We start from the raw sequence: 25,293 nt of genomic DNA on the forward strand, positions 1-25,293 counted from the left end.
AGTATGGTTAGATTCATCTCTATCAATGCGCAGGGTCTTAACTCCTATAATAAGAGAGGCTTTTTATATGAAACATTAATGAGCAAGCAAATCCAAGTGGGCTTCACCCAAGAGACCCATTGGACTTCAAACTCTAAACAGCTATGCCATTATAAAAACTATCCATTAGTTTATAATGCATCTTTACAAAGGACAAAAGAAATGCATGGTGTCTAGCATTTTCGCTAGAACTTCTCAATTTGAATATCAATATAATTATATAGATGAAGAAGGAAGATGTATTGTCCTTGTTGGTTTATTAAATGGTATAGAATATACTTTTTTTTTTCTTTAATTCTTTATTTATTACAAGGTGTCAATATTACATGTAACAGTAACAGTATCCAACATAAACCCATATGAGTGCATCCAGGCAGGTTTAAAGACATGTACGTAGTTTGCGTAAAAGTATAGCAGCAAGAAAAACACGGCTGTGTACGCAGTATTTGATGATTGCATAACCGCCACGAAGGACCACACAGGTTCAGGGTGCTCCACCATAATTTTTGATAAAAGTAAAATAGAGAAAAATAGAAAGAAAGAAAAAGACAGACATGACTGGTCCCATCGCATGATTCGTGCTGGCCAGGATAAAATGGTCACGGCTTCTGTTGAGCCATGTTTTACTCAGGTATACCTCCCCACTCCGTCCCTAAGCTGAAGGCAGCCTCAATGGAGGTTTCGTCTAACCATGTCAATTCCCAAGCGGTAGGAGCTCCCTGGAAACAGGGTTAAGAATGTGTCGACAGATATTAGGGAATAGAGGAACCAGACAGAGTCAAAAAGGGGAAAATAGTGATAGAAAGTAGCCAAGAGAGAGAGTGAAAAAGGGAAAGGAACTAAGGAGGGGTCTAGGTGGGGGGGGGGGGGAGAGGGAAGGGGGTATCTAGGGAGGTAAGGGGGGAGAGGGGACGCAGGGACCCTTCAGCTCATTTAATCATCAGTACCCGTGATCAATGTGCTGCGCCATATTTTGATGACAATAAGGTGCATGACCTCCATGGAGCCTTGTGCATCTTGCATATCTCCCGGCGGGAACAGTCCCGTTGCAGGAGAAAAACATGGAGTGTGTTAACAGGTGCAAACATTCTTAGAGAGGTGGGGTAATGGGGGGATAAGCCCTCCCCCCCCCCCCCCCCCCCCCTAATCGCCCACTCCACTATCTATCCATGGAGCCCAGACTTTTTCAAACTTCGGAAGCGTGCCTCTAACCTTAGCCGTCAATTTGTCCATAAGAAACGTATCTTTAACCTTTTGCAGGACAATATTTAGTGGGGGAGTAACACTTTGTAGCCACATTTGTGCCAGGGCTCTTCTAGCAGCCAAATTTATTTTATGAATCAATAACTGTTCCGTTCTGGACCAGCCTTCCAGAGGCCTGGCCAGAAGGAAAACCCAAGGGTCTAGTTTGATCTCTCTACCAAAAATATCTTTCAGTAACCCCCTATCTGTTTCCAGAATTGCTGAACCGTCGGGCATTCCCACCTCATATGTAGGTAGGTTCCCTTATAGCCGCAACCTCTCCAGCATAAGTCCGTGGACATTTTATGCATTCTGCAGAGTTTAACCGGGGTGGTGTACCACCTGAACATGGTCTTATAAGCTTGTTCCTGCATGGAGACACATACATATGAAGTCGCAGCGGCTTCACAGATGTCCTGCCAGTCGACTCCCTCAAGCTCCTCACCTAGATCAGCTTCCCATTGGGATGTGTAGGTGAGTGCCCCCCACTCCAGAGTGGAGGTACTAAGGTGTGCATACATGGTAGTGATAAGGTCTTTCGGGAACTGCTCTTTAAGGCACATGTTTTCGAAGAATGTAAGCGGTGTTAACGCAACAGTTCGAACTGCCGGTGTCTGGGCATAATCCCGAAGTTGTAGATACCTGAAGAAATCAGATGGGCGCAAAGTAGCCCTAGCCTTCAATTCCTCAAACTGAAGAATCGAACCGCCTTCGTACAAATGACAAAGACGTTGAATACCAGTGCTCTCTATACCCCTGAAATCTCTAGCTTCCAATCCCGGGCTAAAGGCTGTGTTCCTTAGGTATGGAGCCAACGGAGATAATTGCGTGGTTAACCCATATTTAAGTGACGTGGCATCCCAGAGTTTCATAGAGTTCGCTATGGCTGGGCACTTGATGTGTGGGAGCGGTCTGTTGGCCTTAGGAACCCACATGAAGAATTGGGGGATATCAGGCCCCATGAGGGAAGACTCCAAATCCACCCACCTCCTCTCATCCGGGGGAAAGTGCCACAACGCTATTTGCGTGAGCTGGGCTGACAGGTAATAAAAATACAGATTCGGTAAGCCCAGACCGCCTCTTGATTTTGCTCTGTACAGAATATTTCGAGATATCCTATGTTTCTTGTTTTGCCAAATAAACTTCCCTATGGCCTGATGGAGCGTACCCAAGTCAGATTTAGTCAGCCGAACCGGCAGAGCCTGAAACAGAAATAGGATCCGAGGGAGCACGTTCATTTTCACCGTGTGGATCCTGCCGATCCAAGAGATCGGTTTATCCTGCCATCTCTCCATATCCGTAATTAAAGTGCGGTTTAAGGGTACATAATTTTGTTGGTGAAGGTGGGTTGGGTCCGCTGTCAGCCGAACCCCTAGGTATTTGATATAATCTCTGGCAATATGAATCTTATAGGTCTCCTTTATGTGGGCTATGTCTGAATCTAGCTGTCATGCCTTAACTATGGTATCCTCTTACTTCCTGGTTCCACGGAGCTTAGCCACACCCCTTTATGACACGGTCTCCTTATTTAATCCGACCGCACCAGCTGAGCGACGCTGGATTATTGAACTACGTTCCGTACTCACGAACCGGCTACAACATCGTTGTGAAAGCCCTCTGTTACCGGACCGGACTAGAAGACTTTAAGTTCCCTTCACCTCTCCTCTTCCACGACTAAAGCTGAACTCTCTCCTTTCAGGATAACCGCCTCTGAGGAGATCTCGGGAACCAGTGTTCTATGTGCCGGAAGCTAAGTAAAACCTCTGTGATAAGCGTTGCATTTCAAAGCTGTTATTTCCTGTCTTCAAAGTCCTTCGATAAAACAAAACCGTTACAGCTAACTTCAACTCTTACTTTGTCTCAGTTAGCTGCATCTATATCGCTTCAGTTAAAGTCTATGGAACAGCTATTGTAACTTCTTATCACCTAATTCATTAATACTACTAAAGAGACTCTTTCTGATTCAGTGTCTGCTAATTACTACCGTTTACTACTTAAAGCTACAGTGTCTGTAATTGTGGACTTCAGTTATCGTTTACTACTTAAAGCTACAGTGCCTGTAATTGTGGACTTCAGTTATCGTTTACTACTTAAAGCTACAGTGCCTGTAATTGTGGACTTCAGTTATCGTTTATTAATTAAAGCTACAGTACCTGTAATTGGACTTAAAGTCAATACCTTTTACTTTTGATAATAAATATTCAAACTATAAGAAATCTGCAGTTGTGTTCCTTCATAACAAATGTTTAGACGTGACACTAGCATACTGAGAGGGAGAGCGCTCGATTTAGAGAGGTTAACCTTATAACCGGCCAATCCGCTATAGGAGTCTAATATGGCCATCAATGCTTCCATCGATGCCCCTGGGTCAGTCAGGGTCAGCAAAACATCGTCGGCAAAGCCGGAGACTACATATCGCTGACCTCCGATCTGGATTCCTCGAATTTCCTGTGTATCACGCACCTTTTGCAGTAGGGGCTCCAATGATAGAGCGAACAACAGAGGGGATAACGGGCAGCCCTGCCTCGTCCCGTTGCCCAAACTAAAGGGTATTGTTTTCGATCCCGCTATCCGGACCCGTGCCTGTACATCGGTGTACATTGCTCTAATTGCGGATAGAAAAGTGCTGCCTTCAAAAGTTAGCTGCCTTCAAAGCCATCCGGGCCCGGTGCTTTGTTACCTTTCAACGAGGTAATTGCAGCGTCAATCTCCTCAGCCGTGATTCGTGCTCCGAGAGCAGCGGAATCTTCCCCTCTCAATCGCGGCAGAGACAGATGAGATAGGAAATTTCTAGTATCCTCTGTTTCACGTTGACGCGTCTCATCATCGCTTTTCGAGTGGTTGTATAGGTTGGAAAAGTAATCCGTGAAAACCTTAGCTATGTCTGTGGGATCTGTACAGTTCCCACCAGTACTATCTTTAATCCTTATTATATGTGAGTGGCCTTGCCTCGGGCGGAGAGATCTGGCTAACAGTGTATCCATTTTATTGGATTTTTCATAATAAGTCCGCTTAGACCATACTATAGCTCTAGCCGTATCTTCGGGGAGCGCCTCACAAACCGATGCCCGCAGATCCCGTACGCCCGTTAATGTAGCGGGCGACGAGGCAGCTTTATGTCTTTCCTCTGCTTTTCCCAACGCTGCTAGAAGAGACGACAATAATTGTGATTTGCGTTTCTTCTTCAATGAGGCTTCGCGTATCAAGATACCTCGAATAACCGCTTTATGGGCGGCCCATACCGTGGCCGGGCGGAGATCCGACTCCGTTTCCCTAGCAAAATAATCAGTCAGTTCCTTCCGAACTACGTCCACCACGGTCGGATCTTGCAACAAAGAAGTATTTAACTTCCAGGTCCCTGGGGATGCCACACATAAATTGTCTAAGGTCAGCGTGACCTCAGCGTGGTCGGACCAAGTGATAGAGCCAACCGTAGTACCCGAAACTTTTGAAGCAGAGTGAGAGTTTACTAAGAACATATCGATTCTGGAGTAAGTGTCATGGGGTGCTGAGTAGAAAGTATAATCGCATTCAGCAGGATGATGCGCCCTCCAGATGTCCAAGAGACCTGTTCGGAGGATAAAGGAGCGGAGAATTTTATCCTGTCCCCCTCTCCTATGTGACTGCGGGAGGTCGCCGCCCCGGCTCCCGTCTACGGCCGGACACGGAGCGGCGTTAAGATCACCTCCCACAACCACCATGCCATGCGGTAAATCACGTACCATCTGGGCCATAGCATCCCAGAATTCAGTGGAGGGGTCGTTGGGGGCATAAATATTTAGAAAGTGAATCGCATGGGAGTATAAAGTCCCTGACACTAGAATAAAGCGACCCGCTGGGTCTGCCACCACTTTCCCCATTTTAAATGGGCATCTATGGTGTATAAGCACCGCGACCCCATTTCGTTTGTTCAAAGCCCTAGCTTCATGTACGGTTTTAAATACGTGATCCTTCAAAGCGAATCTCGACGATGCTGGTATATGTGTATCCTGCAGGAACGCAATGTCAGGGTTCGAACGCTTAAGATCTCTGAACATAAGGCGGCGTTTGCTCGGAGCGTTAAGGCCCTTGACATTTAAAGATAGTAATTTTAATGGCATCCTGACAGGTAAAGGGTCACGCTTATTCTACGCAGCAGGCCCACCAGGGGCCGACGTGTACGTTGCAATGAAATGATCAAAGATATAAAGTAGTGGCCTGGTCCCCGCCCACCATAGCCGTGTAGTGTGTAGCATCTACGGGTACCTACGTCCCCTTTCAGAGGATATGGGAGAAGGATGAGGGAAAAGGGGGAGAAGGGAGGGGAGAGTACAGGAACAGAAAAGGAGAAAGATAGAGAAAGAAAGAACAATTGTGAAAATGTTTGCCTGGGCTTAGCCAGGGTAACATGGGGTATATGTTGAAGCGACCCCAGAGCATAAAAGATGCCCCAGAGTAGCATAAACATAGACCAACTGTAAGAAGCACCCTAAGGTGCCCGGTTAAACCATAATGAGGACAAACATATTTCCAAACAATATGGAGAAATCAGACATCCCCCCCCCCAGGCAATGTTGCGTGAGGGTTTACTGCCACGACATATAACAATGCAGTTGGCCACTCCCACCTCCCCGGATGAGGACGACCCTCATCCGGGAAACGGATTGCAGATTCATTATCCCCTTAAAGCAGAGAACATATTTGGAGGGGCTCTGGGGCGACCAAAAACAGTAGAACAGTAGAAAATTTACAGAACATAATGATTATAGGCATGCCCGAACTCTCCGTGCCCGGGAGAAAACTCCGGCCCCAATGACATCCTATCCTATTAGACTCTCACGCATACCGTCAGTGGATCTGCTGGAGAGGGAGCGAGACAAAGGCTTCACCTACTCTGCCAATCCAGCTGAGGGGGAAAAAAATAAAAAAAATTCTACAAGACAAATTATAGATTGTATAAATCCCATATATCACATCTTCTGTATCCCGCTCAGCTTAGACTCTACAAGAGTAATGAGAGGTCCGAAGCTCTATACCGCCCTTAACACTAACATTCCCAGGTATGCATCCCGTAACGGGGGAAAGAACTTAACATATCGCAGGGTAAGGGACAATAAAGGCTCCAAGCAAATTACCGGGAATACTGCCCGCCGCCCACCGCCCACAACAGGAGAAATAAACAAATAGTCACAAATAAAAATAACGGATCACCGCCTTAAGTCTCGCTGAGTCCGCAAGGGGGAGAAAAATGGGCCTCCCCAGCCCCCGCGGATTCAACAGAGTGTATACCATGCGTGTATGCCCAGGATGCGAGAGGGGTCGGGGCGAGAATAATGTTAGTGGGAGGGAGAGAACAGGGGAGACCGCACAACCCTAGCCCACCCCAGTAGGAAAAACCCACCCACGGAGGGGACCTTGGCCGACCCTTGGGAGCCCTTCCCAAGGACCTTTAAACCTGGGCCGAAAAACTGAAGGAGGGGAACCGATGCCACCCTCCCAATCAACAATGACCCTCCCGGATGATCTCACCGCCCGGATCCACATACAGCGGACCGCATACCGCCAATGGAGAGCCGACCTCCTCACTCGCCCGCCGATAGCCACTCGCGTGGGAGAGCTGCTAGGACCTCCGTCGATGCCACCAAAACCGTAAAGCCAACAGGAACCTGGATCCCTAAATCAATCAGGAAAGCAGCCGGGTCGCCTTCAGGAGTTAGAACTTTGGTACGGCCATCTTTGAATGCTAGCAGACGGAAGGGGTGACCCCAGGCGTACCGAATGGAGTGTTTCTGCAGGAGTTCGGTTAGTGGGCGCCATTCCCGCCGATGCTGCAGAGTTGTGGGGGTAAGATCCTGATATAGGGCTATGTCCACCCCATTGTGCACAATCGAGCGATCCCTACCACACCTCATCACGGCCTCTTTAGTTTGAAACGAGAGGAATTTGACGATGACATCTCAAGGCCGTCTGTCATCAGCCCTCTTAGCCCGGAGGGCTCTGTGTGCCCGTTCAATATGCCACAGGTGGTCCGGTATATCGGGGAGAAGCGGGCGGAAAATAGCCAAGACTATCTCGGCGAGGGAACCCTCCCCTTCTCGCTCCGGCAGGCCGCGAAGGCGAACATTATTGCGCCGCGATCTATTTCCCAAGTCCTCAATCGCCGATGTAGCCGCGAGGAGCTGGGTAGTCAGGCTGTTAATCTGTGCTGCCGCTGCGTTGTGAGCGACTACAGTGGATTCCACCCGTTGCTCCAATGCCGCCGTCCGAACACCCAAGGCCTGAATCTCTGCTTTGACCTCGACAGTGTTGCGGACCATCTCAGTAGCCAGGTAAGTTCGCACTTCAGCCAGTTTTGCGAGGATTTGGCTGGTATCGGTTTCTGCGCCCCCCAGGGCTACGCTACTACCCGGGCTCGAAGGTGATCGCGGTGTACCTTGGACGTCCCGTCCGCCATCTTGGGAGCTCAGACGCATGGCACGAGAGGCTGCAAACAGCTCAGAAACTGTAGTAGCCGATTCGGTCACCTTTTTTGTCTGTTTCCTCAGAGCTCTTTTGTCCATCCTGGTTCCCCCACAGGAAAATATATTTTCTACGGTTTGTCAGTGCAATTGTAGGCTGTTGGCACCGTGGTTACAGCGGAGCTCTATCCGAACACGTCCAGCTCGTCCGGCTGCAAACCACGCCCCTAGAATATACTTTTGTTAACGTATACTTACCGAACAGAAACCCGATTCATTCTTTGGTTAAAATTCTCAGATTAGTGGAACAGGTTAAGAAGGGAAGACTGGTTATCGCAGGAGACTTTAATTGCATATCTGACCCCCATATGGATAAACAGCTTGGTCCCGGCCAAAAGATAAAAAGTTACTTAAACTGGCTGCTTCATTGAATAGAGTAATTAAGAAATATGATTTGTATGATTGTTGGAGATTGGCCCACCCTGATGATAACAATTTTACCCATAGGTCCATCCCACACAAGTCAGCAGCTAGAATAGATTTGGTGCCTGGAGATATCAATTTTTCCAAAGCTTTTTCCAAAGAGAACACCTGGTCAGACCATGACCTAGTGATTACAGAGGTTTTGGATAAGAACATTAGACCCCCTCCGATTTGGAGACTTGAGGAGGGGCTATTGAAGAATAAGACAAATGTTGAGTATGTTGAGTATGTCGAGAAACTTATCGACTTATTCTTTAGTAGAGAACTCTACTGAAGGCATAACAAAGGAACGTCTTTGGTGCTCTTTTAAGACGGTAATAAGAGGTTATTGGATTAAGCTTGCCAGCCACCAGAAATGCAATAGAGACTTAAGTCTCTCAGAGCTATATATTGAATTTTACAACTTAGCAAGAGCAAATAAGACTTGTTTTTCCACAGATAGAGCAGCCAAAATTAAAGAATTACAAGATAAGATCAACAAAAAAATCTCAGAAAGAATAGCGTAACCTAAACAAATTCAATATCAGATTTTATTACAATTGAAAAGGTGAATAGAAACTGGAGATAGCAAAGACTCTTAGTACCAAATAATCTAAGTGGATTTTTGAGTTACGTACTCTAACCCCCTAAGGGTCTTAACATCGACTTTGAAATTAATAATATTTTATAAAATATTGGTCCCTACACTTTTAGGATAATTTATGATGATTTTTAGTGGGTCTCAATTATGTTTTATGTCATTTTTATTCACTTTGGATCTTTTTCTTATTATGTCCTCTTTTATATTTATATGTGTGATATAAAGGTTATTCATGAAATGACAACTAAAATTATATATTTAAAAAAAAAAAAAAGATGTGTTCTTTACATATATATCGTAACCTCTATACTTGGGACTCTTTTAAACCATTTTGAAAATGGCCTCTTTGACTTCATTGTAGCATAATGACTTTCATATAATGTCTTTGGAGAACGTAAGGGAAGTACGGAAGAGGAGTAGAGACATTGACGCGACGGACTGGAGAAACGGACCGACATGTCACAGGAAGTGACGTCGCGGATCGATATAATATTATTCATATATCCTTCAATGAGCAGAGACACCAACGGGCTACCTATCTTGTTGTCGCTGTCTCTGCTGAGAAGGTATAATTATTACTTTGCTATTTGTGTCACAATTTTTGTCCCTGTTATAGAATGTATTTATTTTTGTAGGCTACCAAGATGGCACCGAGAGGATATCTGAACCGGATGTGTGGCCATATTGGAGGTGGCATTACACATCCGGTTAGGACCATGTAAGGTCCTAACCGGATATATTCCTAACCGGATGTGTAATGCCACCTCCAATATGGCCACACACCCGGTTCAGATATCCTCTGGGTTCCATCTCTTATGCCACATATGCAATTAATTATGTTATTATGTTTGGATACTATAGCCTATATAAATGGCTTTGTATACATTTGAATGTTTATCAGAACCTGAGGAAGACCATATGTCTATGGTTAAAACGCGTTGTGCTATTTTATTTTGGTCTTATAAAGTAATAAATTTATTGTAAAACATATCTCCAACTCCTGGCTCCTGATTTGAAACTCCACCATATGGAATAGGCATCAATCGGAGAATCCATTTAAAGGAGAAGTTTACCTATGTCCATGGAAAGGACATCTATGCTGTATAAGTTCAGAGCCAACTTTTTTTTTTGTCAATCTCTTTTTATTGAAATTTTGTTTTGTCATACCCTTGCGGGTCAAGAATATTTGAAATGTACATCAAACATAATCATGAAAACATAGTATGGCATGAACAATAGCATGTAAACGAAATCATGTACTAGAGAATTAGGGCCTGCAATGGTATGTTATCGTGAGTGTGTGAATTGCCTCGGGAGAATGGGCGAGTAACCATAATATGTATGTAGTAACCCTCTCGGGTTCTGAGTTATGGCCTTCTTCTATGTGTACCCAGGGCCCTGGGGGGCCTGGGGGGGGGGGGGTACGTAGGTTTGGAGCGGTCGCTCCCTCTTGCCAGTGGGGGGAATGGGGTGAGCTAGGAGTGGCTCAAGGCCAGCAGATTGTGTGTAGTTATAACTGTGCAACGTAGAACATGTGTGCTAAAGTCTCTGTTATTGGAATCAGGCATCAGGAGTAGGCCGCTTGTCAATGGCCTGGTTGGGTGCGGGTATGCCCAAAGCGTGGCAGAATGTCGGGAACTCCTCAAGTGTGGAGATTTTGTGAACAGTTCCGTGTCTAGTGACCACCAGGAATCTGGGTGACCTCCAATGGTATTCTATCCCCGCTTCTCTGAGGGTGCTGGTGACTTGGTTCAGCGATCTGCGCCATTGTAGCGTGGCTCTGGTGAGGTCTTGGTAGATGTTAAGCTGTGCGCCTTCAAATGTGAGTGGCGTCTTGCCCCGGAGAGCAGTCATCAGGATTCTTTTGTCTTGGGAGGTAGCACAGCGGACAATCACGTCTCGGGCCAAGTTTGGGGCTGTCCTGCCCGAAGGTGGCAGGCGGTATATCCCATCCGTATTAAATTTCTTGGCCTGTGTAGGTGGCAGGATGGCGGCCACGAGGCGTCTCAGGTAGTGAGGTAATTCGTCTGAGGAGACGTCGTCTGGTACTCCTCTTATTTTTATGTGATTTCGCCTTGTCCTGTCGTCGAGGGCGATATAGTGGAGGGATAGTGCTTGCTGTTGATTCTGGAGTGCCAGTACTGTGTCCTGCAAGGTGGTTAGTCCCTGTTTGATGTCAGTAACATCGTTCTCTGTGGTCTGAACCCTGACAGCTATAGCCTGCACGTCAGACTTAATGGCTTCTATGCTGGTCGCCAAGAGGTTTTTGATTTCCCCAATTAGGTGTTGGAAGTCCCGCTGGGTGACCGGGGCAGACCCATCAGTGGTTCCCCCTGGTGTAGGTACCTGTTCTGGGGGTTGGGCATGTGGGCTGGGACCCCTGTGTACCTTCAAGGTGTCCTGCTCCACTGTTCCCGCCATTGTGGCTGGCGGCCTGTGTTGTTGCAACATGGTGCTGATATCCCTGGACCCTGAGGCAGTCTCCGGTGGGGGTTTCTGGGACCGGCGGCCCATATCTGTCCAAGTGTGTAGGGGTGCCGTATGGGGATCGTCCCCTGCTGAGTCCTCAGGCTGATCGAGGCCGTCAAGGAACGCCGCCCAATCAAGGGCTGCAGCCGGCTTGTAGGCCGCAGGTCTGCGTTTCCGGCGGTTCACCCGTGCCAGGCACACAAACGGCATGGGAGGTGGTAGGGGAGAGTACCAATGATGCCCCTGGTCAGGAGTGGGTGACTTGGGGGTGTTAATCCCCACTTGTCGGGATTTTTGCGGGTTGCGGTCGGGAGCTGTGCTGAGGTGCGACCGCTCCGGCTCGTGGTCAGGCTCCGCCCCCCAGAGCCAACTTTTAATCGGCTCAACAAATTGTAATATATATAATCTGTTATCAAGTATATCTTTTACACATATATAAGGAACATCTACTACTGGTTACCATAATTGTATATAAATCACAGGTAACATTTTTTTTATATTTTGCGTGCGCTTTTACCTCATATCTCTGCACTATATTTTGGTTTTTAAGTATATGTGGTGACAATATACTTGGGTAATCCAGCTGCGCCTTATACACTTTTTTTCCTTAAGCGCCACCTATATAATCTGTACTAGAAGCTGAGGCATAGGCTACACCTATCTGTTCTTAAGGCTGTGAAGTCTTCACCTGGACAGTAACGATACACCCCATGCTGTCCGGCTTCTAGCATCAATCCCCTGGTGTGCCGGAGGCAGAAGAGGCTGCATTGGTGGTGCATCGTGAAAACAGCGGTATGCTGACAAGCCCCAATGCTGTGTAACACCAGTAGAAACATATGGGTCATGCGGCAAGGTGGAGGAATAGGAGGAAAGCGATTACAGACGCAGAACCAGCAGCTAATACCCTTGGCTCTGAGAATAAAGACCCAAGCAATGTGGGCCTGTAAATTCCCTATAATGGGAATAGGCTTACCATCATGTTGAGCCTCCAGTTGCATGTTATAACTCAGTCTACTGATTCTTCCATACTCATTCTTGTATTCTAGTTGATTTACACCAGTTTTGGGTTTCCTTGTCTATACTCTGTCTCAATGCACTCCAGGTGAAATTGCAATTTTCCGGGCTACAATTTATATGGGATGTCTCCAAATATATTTGGTGGTATACTCTGCTGATATCTTATGCCTACCATGTCTTTCTAATATACTCATTTTTCTACAGTTAGCAATTCAATCTAGACATGTATGGTTAGCTTGTTTCTTTTTTTGTCTGTGTGTAAATTAAGTTTTTATTTTGTTAGTAATAGAACAGAAATGAAATCAAAGCAACTAGAGACTTGCAGGTCTCTAATGCAGTACCTTTGCATAACATTCAACAGCATAAATTATTAGTTGCGTAAGGGAGTCTGGTGAATTCTGCTTGTCCTTCCTTTTTTGTAATCATGTAACTTAGTTTCCAGGCATAGTTGCATTCTAAGGTGTAACGGACCGTTTCACTTACAAGAGGATAAAACCCAGTTTAGGCGATAATCCCCTTTACAGATGCACAGGCAGCTACTGCAAACACCATTCTCCCGACTGGAGACCCACGAACTCTGAATCCGAGAAACCTTTTAAATTCTCCCAAGCATATGAATGCTGTAGACCATTGAATAGGAACCATACGAATAGGCTTGTACTCCTAGCAGTCAACTGGAACAGCATGCAATAAATCCTTCCCCCCAATAATGAGACGACACTTCATTTTGAGGGTTAAGCAGGAACTCTGGACTGGGACACCCAGCCTGGCTTTTATTACAAACAGGTACATACAGGACACTCCCAGGGGGAGGATGAAATTAACCAATCACATGAATGTACCTCCCACACATTTCCTCCCCTTAGATTAACACTTAACATAATTATACCGTACACCCTTTTCCCCAATTACTGGATGTACCCCAAATACATATGCTCCACCTCCAAAAAAAACAGGTATCCCCTGATAGCCCTTATTCAGGGGGACAACATATTCAAGAATCAGGTCATTCGGATGAACGGTTCGGGAGATATGGGGTTCCAAAGATTTGACCGACCGCATGGGTAAAGTATCCGAAAACAGTTCCATGCATTTTGGCCCTGCGGTCGGTCACAAACAAGGGAATGAAAACAGACGAATTGCCTGTGTTATAGAGCCTGGAGAGGGTTTGAATGAATTCCCTTGTGTGTGGGGTTCTTTCTACCGAACGGCGGGTCATTCGGTAGTTTCTATACGAATTTCTGGAAGTATGGAGGTCTCAGCGGTGTTTGCCTAGTCAAGTGTCCGATTTTAGTTCCAGACACTCTACGGCAAAACACCGCTGTTCGGTAGTTTAAGATGGCCGCCGCCACGTGTTTGTTTCCCGAATGGCGGCCACCCAGAGGACAAAGAATACATTACACTGATTGCCAATTACCCGTTTGCAACATTGTTGCAAACTGTAATTGGAGGCACACTTATTCCTGGGTGGTCTGGTTGTTCGGTAGTTTCACTCAATATAATGAATGGAGTGATTCTACCGAACAATCAGTTGAATGCTGCATACATATCCCAGGTTAAACTCAACACATAAATACATATGTAATATTAAAGGCAGTATACTGGAATATGCTCCACAGTCTTAAAGGGACAGTAGTCCCAAAAGTCCCAATATGTCCATCGCTGATTTTAAAGGGCCAGTAGCAGCAATATAAATTATTACATGCCCAAATATAGTTTTTATAGAGCAATATGTCCAGGGGCCATAGTCGCAGGGCAGGAGGCTAGCAACCAGGCCTCTCCAGTTCACAGTGGCGAAGCTGGTTTCGCCACATAAGGGTACTATTAACTAAAGGTGGATAGAATGGGTATGGGAGCGCGTATAGTTTCTCATGGGTCCCTCCAGCCCAGGCGTCACTGTTGCACTTAGAAGTATCCGTATGCCGTAACGAGCTCTGGGTAACAGCGACTGGTTGTTAGGGGTATGGTTTGCCTTAAACCACAGTGCATTAGCTAGAAATGCGTCACTAGTGGTGTTTGCGTAGGTCTTTTTTCTTACAGAATATAAAATGTGCAGAATTTTCAAATCCATGTACCAGCTTACTATTTGTGTTGCTGTACTTGTTGATGATACCTTCTTCTTTGATGTCATTTCTGTTAAGCATTCTTTACTCTAGCCATTATACAACTTAGTCAGACTGTTACACAATTACTCTGCTCAGGGAATACTACCTTAAGGTTGAATGACCATAACTATTATATTGTAAAAAAGGTTAAAAGGTATAAATTTGATGTTAGTACTGCTGGCCCAGTCTTGTCATTTGCAACTGTTCTACCCACTACCCCCCAAGAGAGGTGCTTTTAGATACTTGTCGGCTATAACTCGCTTTCACAAGTTTTGCACCACCTCCTCATCGATGGTACATTTATTTTGTTTGACTCTCGTATTAAGTTCTTTTTATGTTATGTCTTTTAATTTCTTTATGTATATTTTTGGTCTACTTGTACAACAATTTGGGAGTGCCCCAAAGTCCCATATGGGTGGCTCACGTAATGAAAAGGGCTCCAGCCTTAAGCTCGTGACCCTCAATGTAAAAGGCCTCAACACCCTTGAAAAATGCAAAATACTTAGAAATAAAATACACAGATCGTAGGTGGATGTCTCTTTTTTCAGGAGATCCACTTCTGATCTGGCTCTACCCCTCCAAATTAATTTCCCAGGCTTTTATCCCAATTTTGTAGGTGCCAAGTCTAGAGGAGTGGTGATCCTTTTCACCTCCCACACGCCATTTCAGAAGGTGCTCCACTCACACCAGCCACTAGATGGTTGGCGTATCACCCATCATGAGGAGAGAGCCTACACGTACTTCTCACACACGACTCAACAATACTTCTGCCTTGATATGTTTAATTGGCATATAAAAGTCTCCACAAAAGATTCCACAGTCCAGATGACATGGGAAGCCCACAAAAGGGTGATTTGAGGTATGTGAAGAATCACCCTCCATGCATTTGGTTATTTCCTCTCCCTGCTAGTTAAGTGTCTTTAAAGTAGTCGTTTTATTTCTGTGTTCAGAACATTTATTTGTTCTACCGAACGGAGACCACCCTGGGTAGCAATCAGAACTTAGAAAACCAAGTAACCACAAAAAACGCAAAGTAATTGAGTGCTTCTAGGTGGTCGCCATTTGACATACGAACACGTGGCGAGAACAAAGGATGGCGGCCATCTTAAATCTCCCGAGCACGGCCAGCGGGACTTACTCGTGGATTGCTGGAACCATTTTCGGCACGGCAATCACATGAACACCCGGTCTCCATGGAAGTCCCGTCTGACCTATTTCCACTCACAGTATAAGACTGGCGTTCGGGAGTTTCAATCAACCGAATGAGGGGAGCATTCACATGTAACCAGATACCGTACTGTCTGTTACTGTATAAATTGAATGCCTGTTGCTTCCAGTAAATCAGTCTTGTTCCAGCATTAAGCTTTGGCTCATGTGTGGATTATTTGGCGTTACCAGCGTTATTTTACCCAGTGGATTATTGTTGTTATTCTGCTATTGGGAAAAAGGGAATACTAGACGGTGATACAGATTACTACCGTCACCAGGGGCGTATTAGCCACGAGGCAAACAAGGCATTTGCCAGGGGGCGGCAAAAAAAGCCGCCCCCAAATGCCCAAGGCAAATGTCTTGTTAGCCTTGCGGCTAACAGACATGCCGGCGGGCTGCTGGGCGATCAGGCGGCACTGCCTGGCGGGCAGGCGGCGAGGGAGCACTTCCCCAGAGCTGTCTGCTCAGCTCCCTCGCCAGCCACAGAGTGAAGCTGGGAGGCGGAGCCGGAATATGACGTCATATTCCGGCTCCCAGCCTCACTCTGAGGCACGCGAGGGAGCTGAGCACACAGCTCAGGGGAAGTGCTCCCTCGCCGCCTGCCCGATCGCCCAGCAGCCACTGGACCACCAGGGAGGAAGAGACACCCCCCTCCCCAGCATTCCCAAAGGTAAGGAGGCTGGGTGGGGGGGGGGGTTGTTAAATAAAAAAAAAAAATCTGTTAAAAATAAATTTAAAAAAAATGTGTTACAAATAAATTTAAAAAAAATGTGTTAATGTGGGTGGGTGAGTGTGTGTCTGTGTCTGTTAGTGTGTGTGTCAGTGTTTGTGTCTGTTAGTGTGTGTGTGTGTGTGTCACTGTGTGTGTCTGTTAGTGTGTGTGTGTGTTTCTGTTAGCGAGTGTGTGTGTATTTAGAATGCGGGGCGGGGGGAAAGGTTGGGTGGGGGTGGCGCGGGGGGCGCATGAGTTTTGTCCTGCCTAGGGCAGCACAAAACCAGGATACACAACTGACCGTCACAAGGTATCCTTGTAAAATGGGGTTCGAGAATTAAAAAGGAGAGAATCAGAAAAACACACTCCCTCACATGCAAGATCCAAATAGAGGAGGCAATACAAATCACTCACAAATCACTCAATACCTCACGTATTGAAAAGTCTTACCTCTCTTCGCATGGAGCCATGGAGTATGATACATTTATGAGTACTGCTCCTGACCTGTAGCCCTTACTATGCCTATTGCAAAAGCGGCAAGCTTCTTGCTAGAGCCCTGAAAGCATCAGACTACTTACATAGCAAAGATTACAGCACACGTAGTAAACAACACACCACCACAGAGGCCATAGCTTGGATTTTAAGCTCGCACTACAAGGGTCTGTACAACCTATCCAAACCGGGATGGACAGAGAAACATACACGCCACAACAGACAAAATGCAACTCACCTTGGAACTCCCTTTCTCCAATAAGGAGCTGTTTGGTGCCATTAAAACCCTGCCACAGGAAAAAAGTCTGGGGTCCGATGGTCTGACAAACATTTATTATAAACTTTGTTCTACCCAATTATCCCCACATTTGCTGTCTGCACTAAATAGATTGGATAAAGAATCTCATCTACTGAGCCTAATGCCGAAAAGGCATTTGACAGAGTTGACTGGCCCCATCTCTTCACTACTATGGAGGCACTTGGGCTCGGGACAAAGTACAGGACATGGGTCAGGTCCCTGTACTTGGCACCGACAGCCACAGTCAGGGTCAATGGCCAGAACTCCCCTCCCCCCTTCCACCCCCCTGTCCACATCCTTAAGCGGATGGCTCTACCTAAAATCATCTATGTCTTGCAAACATTACCTGTAGCTATACCAAACTTTTTTTATCGGAGAAAGGGAGCTCAGGCAACTATTTGCTCCTCCACACATATATGGGAAAAACCTTGAATAGCATGTTCCACCCTTGCAGCACCCAGGGAGAAGTGTAGGCTGAGGGAGTGGACAGTTTCTGGAACCATGTAAATCATGGTACTACCAAAGCTTGAGTCTGTCCACCTGCAAACCCTACCATGGCAGACATGGACGACTATCCTGCTTACCAATCTTGCACACATTGTTCACAAGCCCCATATCTAGAGAGAGTACAAGTGGTTCACATTCTCCATAACTGGAGAGAGTACAAGATGGTATGGCAACTGTCACACGGACTATCCTCACTGTACTCCCACACTGGGAACCTAGAGAACTTGCCTTATTTGAAACCATATGCACTGGAATAACTAAACCAGGCAAACCATTGTCATATTTCTATTCTCTTATACAGAAAAGGGTGGAAGACACCATCCTGGCTCCCTTTCAGAGTAAATGGTGCACTGCCCTACTTATTCACATCTCAGACAAAGATTGGTCGTATATTTTTAACAGTGTGTTGATGTCCTCAGTCAGCCAATAGAGGTGAGAAACCCATTATAAATGAATAATGTGGTGGTAGAGAACAACTCCATTCCTCACTGTACATATCCCTGGATTCAGGGGGGAGTGTTGGGGATATCTCAGAGCTGAGGGAACTTTATACCACTTATGGTGGGAATGTGATGTAATATACCCATACTGGGCTCAAATCATTGCGCTCATAAAAAAAAAATATTGTTTAAATCTCCTGCAGTATCACCAACATTACACAGTCCACTCCCTCCCAAGGGTGCCCCAACAAATGCTTCTTTGGCTCTTCCTTGGGGAGGCAAGTACACTAATCCCCACACTATGGAAGCAGGTGGAAGTGCTTACGATGACCCAATGGATCAATAGAGTCAAAGATTTCCAGATTTTAGAAGAACTGCATTGGTCAACCTGTGGCCATAAAAATAAATATTTACTGATTTGGGAGGCCTGGTCCACAGTCCCCGGTACACCCTCCTCTGGAATTTAGGATCTGGTGCCTGTAGGATTCCCCCCCTGGGTACACACACACTTGAATCAGTAATCGCAAGATACAGGCAAGATACTAGCCCTGAATCCCTAAAGTCCCCCATCTATTGCTCTTATGATGCCCCTGGAATGTATCATCCCTTACCACTCACAAAGAACCTGCAGCCATGGTTGTCTTATGTGTTACCCATTTAATGATGCATGATCCCCCTTGTCCCACATGGAGCACACCTGGCATTGGTTACACTAATGGCTTTACACCCTCCCCCAAGCTTGATTCTACCAAACATGCTCCGTCTACCATATGCAGGAGACCACTTTCAAAGTTTCTGGTCACGTTACATATTTTTTTGGCTAAAGCAGTCGTTTATATGAACATTATTCTGTGACTAAACATTTTTCTTTATTTTGATTTATGTAACATTATTGTTTATTATTCTATGGTCATCGTGCAACTAGTCACCCAAAGCCTTTTGCACACCCTTAAAGTGCATGTGTCTCATTCTTAAGTACATTTCCAACTGCATGTTAAATGCGATATGACATGCAATACTAAACACTATGTACACTGATGCATCTTTTTAAGATGACTGCTCTGTACTTGTCTTAAAACTGTATTAATAAACAAACAAAAAAAGAAATTCAGTCTTTGCACAGTCCATGTTTTTGACTCAATCTAAGAGTAACATTTCTTCTGGACTTCTTAGAGACAATTGTTCAAATGAGTTGGTCTCCCTTCTGCATTTAAAGGTACAATAAGAAAACAGGATTCTTCCCAAACATTTAATACAGCTTCATCTAGGTGCTTGTTTGTCAAGTTTGGTTGCAAAGCACAGTTTATTTTCCTCTCATTTATCTAAAACCATATGGACATTGAGAAAATGGTTGACAACCTGAAATTGAGGGCATTTACAATCCTTCAGTTTTCCCTTTTCTTACTCTAAGGATCAACCTACCAGGAGGATAAATCCTTGTCAAAATTAATTTTTGGCTACCAAATTGGCTCTGGCTTAATGAATTATTAACTTGTGATAACATTTTAAAAAAATGATAGTAAGATGATGCACTCTTCTTCCAGAGGTTTATAAGGTAATGTAATTATAGACCTTGTACTGTAGTAATAATTAATCTTAAAGGAACACTTAAATCACCATAACCATTACAATGCGCTGTAGAGGTTAAAATGGTGCTCTGTCAGTGTAAGTAATCGAAATGCTTAAGAACAGGTTGACTTCTTACCTGGGATCTAAAGCTCCTGCTAAGAACTTCCACGAGCTCACCTGAGCTAAACCCTGCTGATTGCTCTCAGGTCAATGAGTCCTGCACTGCTGTAGAGCTTATGGCCAGAGAGAAGGCAAGAAGCGGTGCCCAGGGGACTCCAGGCAAACAGTCAAATCACTTCCAAACAGTTTGACTGCTTTCAATGTGGGGAACTAGGGCACTCCAGGACTTGTTGTGGTGCTTGATGTGTTCCTTGAAGGATTCTGTGACGCCCCTCTTTTTTGCTCTACCCAGATCCATTTGTTGAATAAAAGCTTGAAGACCTGTAGCTTACATCTTTGATAGTACTGAAAGACTTATGTAGTGAAAATTGTTGGGAATCCAAATAGAATCCAACATTTAAGGCTGAAGTAGCCAACTTGGAGTTTTTCCAGTTTAGTTACTTTAGCCCTAAATTTGAAATTCACTTTAAATTCCTGACAATTCCCACTTTAATGAATAACCCATACTGCGCCTCTATCTTAAATAATTACTTTATTTAAATTAAGCTAAATCACCTTTATAGTATTTTTTTTTTCTTAAATACCCACGGCTGCAGATGTGCAAAGTTAAAACAAACAATTCACATACAAAATGACAAGAAACAGAAAACACATGTGGTGGTTTAAGAGCACTTTATTGTTCTTTAAGGCTACTTTTAAGTACAAAAAAAAAAAAAAAAAAAAGATGGCCTGCCAAACCTTTTTTAACCCTGTTTCCAGTCGAAACAAGGACACAAGAAAGCTATATTACAGATTTACAAACATGGAAATGTACTGCAGATTGTTGATCTGTGGGGGAAATAGACTTGTTTCTAATGCGGTTTTCTCAAGTCCATATTGATCTCAAAGGCTGAAAATAATCTTTATTTTTTCCTCACCAGTATTGTCTGTGCAAAATGCGTTTTCATTTGCACTCAATGTTTATTCTTTCAAGTGGCTCTGCAACCTGAAATTCTCTTTGAAAATGTGTCAATTTTAAACCCTCAGTGATCGTTACATTTTTTAAATATGAAAAGCTGCCTGAAAAACAGAACAAAACAATATGATGCCGGTAGCCTATCAAAAACAAGGATTTTGACAATAAGACCGATTAAGCTCTACACATTCCATGGTGCCCACGTTATTAAACTTTTATTCCACTGTTTAAAAAAAAAAAACAACCCACACATACTGCTGCACTCACTTAAAATATGATCAACACAGTGTATAGGCAGTTTGAAAGTGCTGGATGGATAATGCACAAACATGTTTTTATAACAGAGTCCCTTCAAATAAACATTTTTCTATCAGTTAAAAAAAAAAATCTGTCTGAAAAAAAGTCCAAGTTCTGTCTGGTACCTGATCGTGATAATCAATACAGGTCAGTAAATATTAATCGGAACAATGTGTAAGACCGTACATTTATATGTTTGGGGTAAAAAGACAAAATGACACAATTTTTCCTTAAGAAATGAGTGCTTGTTTTTAAGTGTTTTAGTTGTACCACCTGTGCCGTCTTTAATTGTTTCACCTATCTCAGATAGGCCCAACAGGCCGTGTAAAATATTAACAACAACAAAAAAGAATCAATTACCAAATGTCCTTTGTATAAATACAAAGGGTGTGGTTCTTTAAATCTGCAGAGCCGATCCCTGGAGCTATACCCAGCAGCCTGTCGCAATAACACATAGTGGCTTATTAAAAAGGTTAATGCAGTGTTTACGTAGAATAAATGTGTTCCTGCACTTTACTGTATAACAGACATCTACAACAAAAAAGATCAACTTTTTTTCTCCAAACGAAAAAGATAAAACAAGAAAAAAAACAAAACAAAATAAACCAAACTTAATGATTACAATAAAAAGAAAAGAGCAAATTAAATAGCTACATATCATTAACAAATTAATTGTTCTCCAAAAAATACCTACAAATTTCTCTGTACATTCTTTACGCACAGCGTAATGATGGTCTTTTAGTTACGGATATATTAAAAAAAAAAAAAAAAGTGTTCATTTAAAAGGTTTTTCCTACATAGGCGTAGGGGTACTGAATGCCAAAGCAGCAGAGCATTGACCACCCAGTCAAATAGAGTGAAATGCATGAGACAGGAATCATTACTTCCAGATTAGCAATCTAGAACGTAAACCACTCATGTGGCACAATCCTGTGCTATACCATTGAAAATGGAGAAGCTAATGTGAAACAGCCAAGAGTGCATGGACCACATCCATGTTTAGTAGACATCCACAAGATAAGCATTTTCTCTTCCATTAAATCCATTCCTATACTATATAAACCAGTAATAGAAATATATGAAAGTCCTTGAATGGTCACTGGGAATGTAGGGGTTTACATATAACTAGAAGGACTACATGTCAAAAATGCCAAGCGTGTTAACCTAGAAACTTTTCTGACTTTACCGTTGGGTTAGGAGCGATTTCACGTTTAACTAAAGAACCTAAACAACGTTTAGCTGCATCAAGAGGAATGTATGTAACCAGACAATGGTTTACATTGAAGCTTTAAATCCAAAACATCTCACCGTGACATTACAGATGTGTTTGATATACCAAACGGACAGGTCAACAGCTTATCTGTCTAAAACCACGGCTGCTAAATGAGTGAAAACTAGCACACAAAGGGTTGGGGATAAATGAAACACGTAGCTTCCTGTACCATTAAATTTCATATGAAACCAATTAACAGTTGCCTTCCCAGAGGCTATAGCTGGTTACCAATAGGTGAAAACAAAATTATCTTAGTATGACTGCACCAGCAGTAATTAAGTGGAGGACTGACAAAAACAAACCAGTTCTAAAGACCAGTTCTGAAGAGGCCAATAAGCATTTGGTTCTTTCCTTGACACTGTTACATTAATAGATACCAGCTATTCTTCATGAAACATCCATTAACTGTACTATGATATAACCCAACCTCTCCAGCAAGCTGCAGTGTTCACATAGACCTCAATGCCCTTGTTCTGAATGGTTCAGCCTAATTGCAAGAAACAAACATCTGGTAGAGAGAGAAAACCCTAATACCTGTCCTTTTGTTTCCCTTCCAGAGTAGTATGCTGCTTATTTTACTGGCTGAAAAACAATCTTTAATCTTAATACTAAACAGTTTACCCTCTGAATGTTCCTCTAAAACGTTGCAAGGTAACTCAATCCGCCTCCAATAGTGCAAATCAGACATGACAGTTCTTTTCAAGTAAGGACACACAACGTTACAGAAAAAAACAAAAAACAATGAAGACAAACCACACACATTCTACTCTCAAAGGATAATAAGCGAAAATCATTTGGGTCAACCAACTAAAACAACGTGTTTTTCTCCATAAAATTAAGGGGTTATGTGACTCTGCAGCAGAGGTTTCTTTGGTAACAGAGACAGGAAGTTAGGATGCTACATTAGAATATAATAATAAAAAACAAAACACAATAGTTCCTGCTATAACGTTTCTTTAAAGGCATCTATTAAATGCCAAGCATGTATAAAAAAACAAAAAAAAAAACAAATTGTTAAAATCTTTCGCCTGACACTATTCTTTAGTATGGTTGAAAGCCCAGTCAAATCATGCAATTCTGATCTCTGAGAATGGCCTTAATGCTCTGTCTATGAAAGAACAGATGGGGAGTGATTATGATTAATCATGTGAGAGGATGGTGAAGATTGGCCCCTTCGAGATGCAGACTCAGGACTGCTGGAGACTCCATCCTTGGCAGCTTTGATCTGGAGCCATGTATCTCCAAGTGCCTTGGCAAAATGATCATCTACAGACCCAGTAATGGAAACAGAGTTTGCCACTGGCTCAGGTTCCTTGTAATTCTTGCCTAGACTTCTGCGAAAATGTTCTTCCACAACTGGGTCACAGGCAGTATTAGCTGTAACAAAAGAGATAAAAGCATTAATTGGTAGTCAGTTATTGCTGTATTTCCAAACTGTTGCATGACATTTTAAATATGTATGCATCTGCAAGGTACACTAACTAAAAGATCATTTGCAAATCTATTATATGCAAGTTTTAGACCTTTGGTGGAACACACCAAACTCAATATTTTTAATGCGTCGTGTAGACTAGTGGTTTCCAAACCAGTCCTCAAGACACACCTACCAGTCCAGGATATAGGGATTACCCAGTTGTGTCTAAGGTTTTTAAAAGAAAAACAGAAAAATACCTTGACAGGATGGGGTAATCCCTAAATCCTGGACTGGTAGGTGTGCCTTGAGGACTGGTTTGGAAACCACTGATGTAGACAATGAATCCTGACTTTACTATTTTGGCATCATAGCTCGCTGCTCAATTTCCTTCTGTACTTTTAAAAAAACTTGAATTAAATGACTTTTTAACATGGTCTTGGCATGATATCAACAGAGTAATGTAGTGGTTCTGGTCTCAGGAGGCCCCTGGAAGGAGTATTCAACCATTTTCAAACATTTTGACCTTACCTGGGTCCCCTTTGTGCTCCAGTCCAGCCTACTCTTGTTCCATTTGGACAGAATTCACTGTCTGTGAGCATCACCTGATATTCTCAGCCTTCCACAACTAGTGGAAAAGATTTCACAAATACAGAAATTTGTCTGCTTAATTCCCTGCCATTTACTAGTTAAGTCACTTTGCAGCACTAGCCACACCTCCTTGCATGTGACTTCCACAGTCTTCCTAAACACTTCCTGTAAAGAGTCATCTAATGTTCACACTTCCTTTATTGAAATTTCTGTTTAATGTATAACGTAATAATAGCTTGCTAATATAATAGCTTGACCCTTAAAGAGCCTCCTATATGTAATAAAAGTTCAGTTTACAGACCAAGAAATACAAACATTTAATGTAAGTTGAAAATTAAAATTTCCAGGTGAGGAGTAAACAGAAGCAGAAGTGATTTAACTCCTAAATGGCAGAGAATTGAGCAGTGAGACTGCAGGGACATGATCTATACACAGAAACGGATTAATTAAGTTAAAATTGTTCTGATGACTATAGTGTCCCTATAAACAATACATGCCATGGTTGTGCCCTTAAACATTTCTTTAGGCAACAATGATTTTTCTGATTACATCACAATAAATACGAACACTGCATGAGTTGCCTAGTTAACCAATCCCACTGCTTCAGGGAAGCTCCAATGAAACACAGAAACACACAAACTAACCATTTATCTTGTTATTGTTCAATCTTCTGAAGTTTGCAGGCACAGCAGTGGCACATCCGCTGTGAGCCACAGGGCAATGTGAGAGGTTGCAGTTTCGGTTGCTTGCTGGCGCACATGTTATTACAGATGGTCGATTCTAAGAAATTTAAAAAAAAGTTGCAAATGTCACTGATCTCTGTCATACCAGATTTTATAATCAAAAAGGCTTAAAAACAAGGAAAGGTATCTAAAATCTAAAGGGAATTTGAGCACACTAAAAATCAGCCTGTATTCCATTATAAATATGCCCCTTGTTAAACAAAAAGAATATATATTAAAAATAAAATCATACTTTCATAAATATATTCATTTATTAGAAATTTCACCCTCGCGCCTGGGATTTTCCAGCTCTCTAGTTAGTGTG

General features: G+C 43.6%; 1 protein-coding gene across 3 annotated transcripts in view; it reads right to left on the reverse strand.

The window, feature by feature from the left end:
* Window positions 1–20,372: 20,372 nt before the first annotated feature.
* The window catches only part of VGLL4 (vestigial like family member 4), a 157,472-nt gene continuing 152,551 nt past the window's right edge, over window positions 20,373–25,293 (reverse strand). For all 3 annotated transcript variants that reach the window (XM_063426935.1, XM_063426934.1, XM_063426933.1), the window contains 2 exons: window positions 24,891–25,026; window positions 20,373–23,621 (listed from right to left, as the gene is read on the reverse strand). In XM_063426935.1, the coding sequence (XP_063283005.1) occupies window positions 23,353–23,621; window positions 24,891–25,026 (405 nt within the window). In that variant the 3' untranslated portion in view covers window positions 20,373–23,352. The remainder of the gene's footprint in view (window positions 23,622–24,890; window positions 25,027–25,293) is intronic.

Source organism: Pelobates fuscus, chromosome 7 (genome assembly GCF_036172605.1).
Source record: "Pelobates fuscus isolate aPelFus1 chromosome 7, aPelFus1.pri, whole genome shotgun sequence".
Lineage (NCBI taxonomy): Eukaryota > Metazoa > Chordata > Amphibia > Anura > Pelobatidae > Pelobates > Pelobates fuscus.